The following is a 9,330-nucleotide window of genomic DNA, read 5'->3' as shown; positions in this document are numbered from 1 at the left end:
TTTGATGTAAGCTAGTCAGCAGCCTTTGGCTAATGTGTGTGGATGACACTTGCAGTTTTTGTGGAGACTGTCAGGCAGATTGCTTTGACTTGTAATGCATTCTGGTAGTAGGATGGAGAAACTTGTAAACTTGTCCTGTGTGCATTAGTTTCTGAAATTGCAATTGGGTAGAATATAGTTGCTTTTTTTTTTTTTTAAGGACACATTGTCTGCATCACAGCTTTAAAAAAAAAAAAAAACACAACAAAACAAACAAAAAAAGCCACAACACAAAACAAACCACACACACAAAAAAAGAGTTAAACCAAAAAAACTAAAAAAACATGTTTTGCTTCTAGTTCAGGCTATATTTCTCCCTGATCATCATAGGGACTGTGGTTAGCAGAAGGCTTTGGATTTTTTTTGTGTTTAGTGGAAATAAGAGATATCTGGAAGTAAGAGTTCTAAAATATTTCTATTCAGCCTCAGTGTGTATCTAGGCTGTGAGTCCAGATGGTTGATTGGAGGAGAAAGGAGATGGTGGCTTTATGACATTTTTTCCACTGTATGCAGAGGTGTATGATGTATAGTGGGGCATTGTAACAAAAGTGAAAGTGTCATAAATGGAATATAAACAGTACAAATAAATGTTATAAACAATATAAATAAACATTGCCTAGTTGTAAAAATACTGTGAAATATAGTAAACCAATACATTATTTTGCCAGTAGATGGCAATAGAAGTATGCTGAATATTGACTACTACAAATTGAGAACAGTGTAGTCTCCTCGTATATGTTAGAATGACACTCTTCATAGTCTGAAAATATATTTATAGACTATAAAATCTAAATAAATAGAATTAACTAATTACAAACATACAAATAACCTGCCTTTTATAGGGAACAGCATTGCTGTGGCTCCCAAAGGGGATCAAACTTTTTGCAGTGTTTTACACCCTGGGAAATATTGCTGCATTAGCCAGGTACGATTTCTTAATTATTGTTATTAGAAAAGTACCCTCCTTTTCATCTACATTTCCATTTGCTTTTACTCTAAAATGGTGTCTGTTTATGTTGTGTATAAACAACATTGTTTTCATATTGAAATGCTAATAACATAAAATCTTGTTTGTGTTACAGTTTTAAGATTATCATAATTAGTGGGTATCAGTTGCTCACTTGTTATTGCCCCATTGTGATGTCTTATGTGATTGTTTTGTGGACACATCACAACTGCTCTCTGAAGTATGAATAAGAAATTGCTGGCTCAATGTTTTGTACTTTTTAAGTCCTTCTACCAGGTAGAGAGGTACCTCAGTTTCAGGGGCAAACTGGTAGTCTGCCCACTGTGTGGATGCCCTGTTACTGGAAGGAGCTTTTTGCTTTTAACAGAGAGATATCCTGTTTCTAGGAAAACTGTTTGAAAAAGGAGAGGTTCAGGAAATCCTCATTTTGACTCTAAGGCCAGGCAGAATCTAAAAATCGCTCATAGCGTATTTTTAAATTCTATGCTTTGTTCTTTGCAGTGTTCTCCATAGCAGTTAGTCTTAAAAGATTTGCAGAAGGGACCTCCTAGGATCTAAAACTCTTCTTTCACTGTTTGAAAGATATGTAAGAAACAACTTAATGTCAAGAAAGTATTTTCAGTTTCAGTTTGTCCTCCTCCTCTTACTATCTTAGCATAGTTGAAGCACGGTCATGGGACTCGGAACCCATGGAGTCTGGTCTTGACTTTCATGGACTCTGTGACTTCAATCAAGTCACTTAACAATGCTTTGACTCAAGAGTTAATCTGTTAAAACTCCAGCAATGTGACATTAGCATTTGAGAAATGTGATGGTGTACTGCTTTTCCTCAACAAATTTGTTAGGGGACAAAAATGTTTATACTGCAATTGAGTCTCATTTGTTTTATTATGAGATGGAATAGTTATACAAGACAAAAAGTTAATACTGGAGGTAGGCAAAACTGAGTATTTCCCTTTCTCTCCCTTACCTTATTCTTTATTCTTTGTTGTTGTTTTTTTTGGATGGTTTTTTCCTTACGTAGTATTCTGGGTGTGTTTTCACTGCTTCAAATTAAATTAGCATTTTAGAAACTTGGTACTAATCAAGTCTAATTGTCAGTGAACTAAGAGGAAAGCTTTTACACACTGGTATTTCTTTTAGGAGAATATTGAAAAACTTTAGTCTGGACTCCAACTAAAATTAGAAGTAAAAAGAGAGAAGTAAAAAGAGTAGTCCTTTTAGATATATACAACAGGCAACTGTGTTCTAAGAACAGTAAGAAATGACAATAAAGTCCCAATTTGATAAGGAGATTTAAACTTTTTCGGGCTTGTTTGCAAGTCTGCATTTAAAACAAATGCAGTTACCACTCTTACTAAATAGTCCTGCCTAGCCTGTTTTTACTATGATTTTCTAGCCACAAACATGAAAACAATGATACTTACTTGATTCTTCTCTGGGATGATGAGTGTATCTTCTACAGAATGTGTTTGTGTATAAGAAATACCCTGTGTAAGTGGAGGATCTCTAGATTTTTTTCCAGCCTTTCTGCTCCCTATGGATTCTCTCACATCTCTGGAGAAGCTCTTGTGATGTCTGTCCTTCAATGCTCATCAGGCTAGCGTCAATGCATTTTGCTTCCTATATTTTTTCTGCCTATTTTATGTGGCCTGAACCTTCCTCATTTTTACCACCGTAGTTTCATCATCCCTGTCCTTCCACCAGCTAACTGATTTTTTATTCTAGTTCTTCAGGTCTCTTTTTTTGATCTTAATTTAATTTTATGGCCCAGCAGCCAAGATTAAAAAATACTGAGGAAAAAGTTAGTTTGGATTGCAGTGAATTTAAAACATATTTTTTCTTTTGAATTGAGAAAACATTTTTTTCCATTTAATATGGACTTTTGAGGTCTGTCTACGCAACTTAAAGAAGAAAAAGTGAAGAGAAGGAGATATATACACAAAGTTGCTGGTAGGGTCATGGGCTCAGTTTACTGCGTGGGACATGGTTTCCCATATTTCTTCTATCTTAGAAGATGCGTTCTTCACCAGGCTTATGACTGGTTTCAGGAGGGAGCTTTACCAAACTCTTCCCTACTGATTGTTTCATTTCATATAAAGAAATATTGACTAAAAAAGGAGTTAAACTAGGTTTCCTAGTCTGTAGCAAAGTGTTCAGACCACCACAAGGTTACAGGCATTCTCACTCTCTCACTAAATATTTTCTACAAAGCAGAATAGCTTCAATGACAGGGAAGGAAGAGACTCATCTCAGAATATTTGAAGCCAGATAATTACTCCTATGGTTGTGAATTCTTGGTTCACATCACATTTCTTTGCAAGAACAGGTACAGCATAGCATTGCTGATGGTTTTCATTGTCCCTTCAAATTAACTACAGAGTAGAAGAAAGCAGAAGGATTTAATACAAGCTACTGAACCTTTTCCTTCTTTTTTTGCTTGCTGAGTTTGGGCTAAGAGTTAGAGCTGCCCTGTAATACTGATTGTAGCTACTTTGTGTGCTGCCTGGGTAAGAAGTTTATTGTTAAACAGAAATTTTCTACAGAAGTTTGGACTTCGTATTCTTTGCATCCTTTTGGCAAGTCAGTTCTTAGAACAGCCTCAACATGAAATTCAGTAGACCTCAACTTTACCACTTAAAGCAGAGGGTTGTCATGTTTTGGAAATAATTTCATGACCAAGGGTGACTCGATATGTAAGCTGTTTCCAGGACTAAATTCATGGAGTATTTCACCTTTCATTCTAGCAGGTCTCTGTTGTTAAACACTGAAATGCCTTTCTTAAAGCCTTTGTACTCACCTAATTGTTGGAAAATTGGTTAATTACTTATTGTCTTTTGCAAAGATTTATTTGAAAGTGATTTACCATTTGTTTTGTTTTTTCCCTCCTATTAGTACATGTTTCCTGATGGGGCCACTGAAGCAATTGAAAGCAATGTTTGAGCCAAAAAGATTAATAGCTACAGTTGTTATGTTGGTAAATACACTGTCTTTACTTCCTTTTGCTAAAAAGTTTTCCTTAGCCTCAAAGCTAAGTTATTTCTCAGTCCAGCTCTTCTTTGTACTGGGTAATAATAGTCAATGTATATCCTAAAGATAATCTAACTCCTTTCTATGAGCTTGTGTTTTTGTTGGTTATGATTTTTTTTTTTTTAAATTAATCATTTGGAGTAAAGTGTTCTTTATTAAATATTTCTTACTAAATGCTAATATTAGGTTGATTATTTTTAATTTGTTTTCTAAACCATTTTCTTCAAGAACCAGGCTAGAGAGAGACTTTTCAGCTATTGTGAAAAGGCAGTAGTCACCAAGTCTAGCTTGACAGTTGTTTGTTGGTTGCTGTTCTGTTTGTATAGCTTAGTGGTTCAGCACTTTCAGAGCAATGGAGGAAATTAATTTCTCTCCCCAAAGTCCAGGAAGCCACGTGTTCAGCTTCACACTCCTCTCTTGGCTCCTGTACTTCCACGACCATCATTTCTTCTTCCAGGAGAATGGAAAAAACAGCCCCGTCCCCAATCTCAGAATTCCTATTCCAAAACTCTATATTAGGTAGTTAAAAACAAGTTTCTGCCCTTGCTGCTTTTCTGTTTTGTACTTATTTTCTCTCTTATTCCTCCTGATTTGTTTCAACTTTTATTTTTGAAATGTAGTTGGCTGTTCTATTCTGCCTATCATATAGCTTTCTTTTCTAGTTGATTACATCTGACGTGGATAAGAAACCCTTCATGAATTCTTTCTGGATGACTGTCATATGGGTTGTATATTCTTTCTCTCACACACACACACGAAAAAGAAGTTATACTCTGATTTGAGAAGCTCACATTTGCACACATCTTTCGGAGAATGACTTGATCCTTGCTTGGACTCTGAGCTTTGTTAAAGAGGTGACTTTTTGCCATCTCTTCCAAATCATACCAAGTTACAAGTCCTAGGGAAGTTATGTTTCATAGGTCTGCAGTAAAAATGTCCAAGAATATCTCCAGTTCTCTAGAATCTCTGTTTGCTGAGCATGAATTCTCCAACGCTTTACAGTTTTTCTGGTCAAGCTGAGGGCCTAAGCCAGACACTAAAACAGCCAGCACAAAATTATTTGCTCTGTTATCCTATCGTCCACTGTGCTCAGACATGGTGACAAAGAAAATAACTTGCTTTGAAGGCTGTAGAAACAAGACACATCAGGGAAGTGGAAAGAGAAGAGAGAGTAGAAAAAACATCACAGGCCTACCTACCTACCTACCTACCTGTGCAGAAAAGCTACCAATAACGTTAGGAAAAGACAGAATGAAAGGTTTCATCTAACAGGGAATAGGAACATTGGATGAGAACTAAGACTGTTAGGATGGAAAATTTCAGTAATAACAGAGAAGAACGGGTAAACTTCTAAAGTTTAGAAAACTTTTGATGTATTTGATTGTTTTCTTCCCCATCCTAATACAAAGCTAGAATTGTAGGCAACTCAGGAGTCACAAATATGTTTGGAAAATGTCAAGAGAGTCTGTTACTATTTCTTTCAATAAAACGCCAACAAATTTTTTTCCGGTGAAAATTAATTTAGAGTTTCGTTCTGTTTTCTACTGTGTGTAATGACAAATGGAGGGAGCCAGGTGAGATTTAGTGGAAAAGTTCAAAGTGATGCTTGCACAAATGCTGTGATTAATTTGGCATAGTAAACCATATCATTGTAATGTTCCATCAAAGTGTAAGTAGCTTGAATAAAGCTTCATGTGAGCTTTTTCACTGTGTGTGAAGCAGCTGCTCCCTAGTGGGCTCTTCATTACTGTCAGAAGATGAAAAAACACTGGCAGAAGAAGCAGAGCCTGTGTTTGCCAAATAGTGTAATTGCAAATGAGTGTTTTTAGTGATGGGTTGTTCATAGTGATGCACGTACCATACTTGTCAGATGTTGATGTTACGAACACTAGATCCAAAATGATACTATGTACTGAAATAACAGAATAGTAGTTCCCAGACTACTTGGTTGCTTTCAAGCAAGCTTTATCATCTAAACCCACCTCTTAATAAACCTAACACATAAGGCTACACAGACCTGGTTATACTCCTCCTGATTCCTGAAGTCAGTTCCTGCCTCCTCTTTCTTCGAAGACTTGTCCCAGCCCTTCTGGCCATGGAGCACATTATACTGTGCTTTGGAAAACACCGCTTTACATGGAGTTCAGCATATCGTCACTATGTGACAGCCTTTGGCCCTGCTTCTTTCATGAGTCAATTCTGAAAATGCTGATTACCCATTGAAAACAGGAAAACAGTTACTGTATTTGCTTTGTTGTGTATTTGAGTATTCATTCTTCTCTCTTTTTTTTGTCTCTCCTTTCATCTCCCCCCAGCTTTTCCTAGTATTGACTCTGTGTGCTGTATTCTGGGTAAGTGAGAATACTTTGTTCCTCTAAAGAGCAATCTAGCTTGGTTAGTTTATTAATTGTATTACAATTTTAACACACAGTTCAGTTGTAGAGGAAAGATGAGTTTGTGTGTGTGGTACTTGTGTTTTCAACTGCAGTTGAGTTTAGGCAGTGATGAGCCTGCTGGCTACAAAGCAAATGCACCCTTCCACCTGCATGTGATGTAGATGAGAATATAAAATCTAGAGCATCAGGTTCAGTCTGCAGACCTCTGGAATAAGAACTAAGAAAAGCACGTTAAAATGTACTTTCACCTTACTGATGTGTACTTATGTCAGAGAATATCAGAGAATATGTAGTGGTCTTTAGAAACCACGGGTACAGAATATTAAACTGATTAAGACAAAGGAAGAGACACAGCACAAGTACCTTTGGGCATCTTGATTGAAAAACTGGCTGTAGTTATGTTCAATAGAAGTAAATATGTAGCTGAAGTGAACTTCCATATTTGCAGAAGTACAGTATTGTGAATGAAAGTGAAAGTGTTAGCATTGATGCTGTTAAGTGTTTTCAAAGCTAGAGAAGATTTTCATAGCATGATGCTAATGGAGTGACAGATAAAATGAATGGAAAGTTGTTAGAGTGGAAAGGAGTAGTAAATTAAGTTGAGACAAGGAAATTTGGGCATTGTCAGTTAACTAAATTTTTGGCTGAACAGGCTGTTGCAATTGTTTACAGTATAGACTGGTGCAGAATGAACTAACTTGCAATATTTGCTTTATTTTTACTTAGTGGAACAAAAAGGGTTTGGCGATGTTGTTCTGCATATTGCAGTTCTTGGCAATGACCTGGTAAGAATCTTAAAATTCGTTTTAATTTCTTCTCCCTGCCCCTACACCCGCATGATTACAAACCTATATATATATGCTTCGCATAATGTAAGTGTGCCCGAATGTTAGCCTCAATCTGTTTTTCTAAGCTAGGCTGTGTAACTTCAGCAAGATCTGTATGCAATCGTCTTGCAAAATGGTAATTTTAAATATATTCTGCAATGTGTGAACTTATTTGAGGCATTATGAAAGGAATATATATGCAAAAAAATTCTCATGCCTTTTCTCTGTTGTGAAAGTAACTGTATATTCATATGCCCTGCTTTTGATTATCTCCCTCTTTTTTGAGTTCTAACTAAATTTTTATTTTTGAAGTGGAAGAAACTAAATAACATTTTCATAGGGTGTGCCCTGCCCCAAGAATATTCAGCGGCACTGGGTAAAGAGTGGGTGGATGTGAGAGAGTAAATTTAGTGCAGCAGGTACTATGACAACCATCCAGATGCGCTCAAGCAAGAGGCTCGGGAATGTGTGAGCACAGTTAGGTGAATGCTTGCAAGCCCGGCAGAAGTTTTGGAAGTTACTGCTTTCTCCATGGAGATACAACTGAACACACTTGGTCTCCTTGTCCCAGGTGAATTACTTGGTACTAACTCTTAGGTGACCCAAGGTGACCACAGTTCTTGTTTGAACTTGCCCTGAATGCACGGTGTCTATACTGAACTTGGATCTGAGGACAAATAACCATTTGTTTAGGATAGGGACTGTTGGGCATCGTGCTGGGCCAGGTAAATGCTTGATACTAGATAGAGGGAACATTGCTAACTCCAACTTCGTTCTATGTGTTTACAGCAGACAGCTTCACATTTGTGAAGTGTCCTAGAGCTTGATGAGGCTGGGCATGAGAACAAAACATAGCCTGGAGGCTTGCAAGAAGCAAGTTCAGAGGATAATAGAATTATCAGCTGTTTGAGTGTCACAATTGTGGCATATTATTCATACTACAGAATATATCTGTATTTAGAGTTACATAAATAATATGATTAGATGTATATTTGCATAGTAATGTATATTGTCTCTTAAACTGGAGAAAGTTTTCTCTGTCATCTTGAAGAATACAGTTTTCCAGAAATGTCCACTCCTTTTGCAACTAGTGATAGTAAATCTGCTTTGTTAAGTTTACGTGCAATAGAAGTTACGAACTATATTAAAAAAAAAAGCAAAAAAAAAAAACCCAAAGAAAAAGTAAACCAGGAAATCCTTGGCAGTGTGTTTAGTTCTTGTCCAAGCATGTCTCCTTTCTCAGGTAAGCATTAAATTGAGTAGGTAATCTTGTTTAAAGTTTTATTACAACAGTTTGCTTTTATTAATGCTGGACTAAAGTGAAATAATTGGGTTCTAGGAGAGACATGAACACTGTCGAATACACTTTTTTCCTCTTTTTTTCAGGTATAGTCTGTCATATATTCCTTTTGCAAGGTGAGTCTGCATAATTACTTCTATCTTAATAAAAGTTGGTTATCTTTATGCTGAGGGGGGGAAGTCCTTAAATTCAGTATGTGAGAAAACATAACCTCCTCCCTTTCCTTTTAATTTTTAGAAAATGACATAGCTGAACTCAAAGTGATGCTTAATATAAGCTTTAAATACAAGTGCAGTGCATAGTAATTCTCTTTGTTAAATTTCGTTCTAGTTTTCATCACTGAAAATAAATTGAGGTTTTGTTTAAATTCTCCAGTGATTTAAAAATGTATTGATGCAATAGTGACTTTTCCAGTACTTACATTAAAGATAACTTATGGATCTGAGGTCTTAGTTAAAAGCAAACAAACAAGCATAGTTTTAGCTGCTAAGTCTGCTTCTGAATTCCTCCAGCATTTTTAGGAGAGGCAAAGGCAATGCTTCAAATTTTCATTTTGGCAAGCTTCTCTCTTCATTTTAGTCTTGTGAGTACAAAAAGGGAACGAAAGCTAGCAAAACACATAGTGAAACCACATGCAAGTAAACAAACTGAAGAATCTATTTTTTCTATAATGTTTCATGTAAAATGCAGTTTGGTCTTTCAGCAATGTGTTATTTTTTTAAAAATAAAGTGCTTCCATGTCTGCATATTACTTAATGAGGTTTTCTGTAG

The 9,330-nt window shown here is 36.2% G+C and overlaps 1 protein-coding gene across 1 annotated transcript in view; it reads left to right on the top strand.

The window, feature by feature from the left end:
- Positions 1-881: 881 nt before the first annotated feature.
- The window catches only part of SFT2D1 (SFT2 domain containing 1), a gene marked incomplete at its 5' end in the record, with an annotated part of 10,810 nt that continues 2,361 nt past the window's right edge, over positions 882-9,330 (top strand). Inside the window, 5 exons of the mRNA XM_009582120.1 lie at positions 882-964; positions 3,902-3,983; positions 6,352-6,387; positions 7,159-7,217; positions 8,646-8,675. Of these exons, the coding sequence (XP_009580415.1) occupies positions 882-964; positions 3,902-3,983; positions 6,352-6,387; positions 7,159-7,217; positions 8,646-8,675 (290 nt within the window). The remainder of the gene's footprint in view (positions 965-3,901; positions 3,984-6,351; positions 6,388-7,158; positions 7,218-8,645; positions 8,676-9,330) is intronic.

This window comes from Fulmarus glacialis, unplaced genomic scaffold (genome assembly GCF_000690835.1).
Source record: "Fulmarus glacialis isolate BGI_N327 unplaced genomic scaffold, ASM69083v1 scaffold31207, whole genome shotgun sequence".
Classification (NCBI taxonomy): Eukaryota; Metazoa; Chordata; class Aves; order Procellariiformes; family Procellariidae; genus Fulmarus; species Fulmarus glacialis.
Note: the sequence above shows the minus strand (reverse complement) of the source record. Positions and strands in the feature narration are given on the sequence as shown.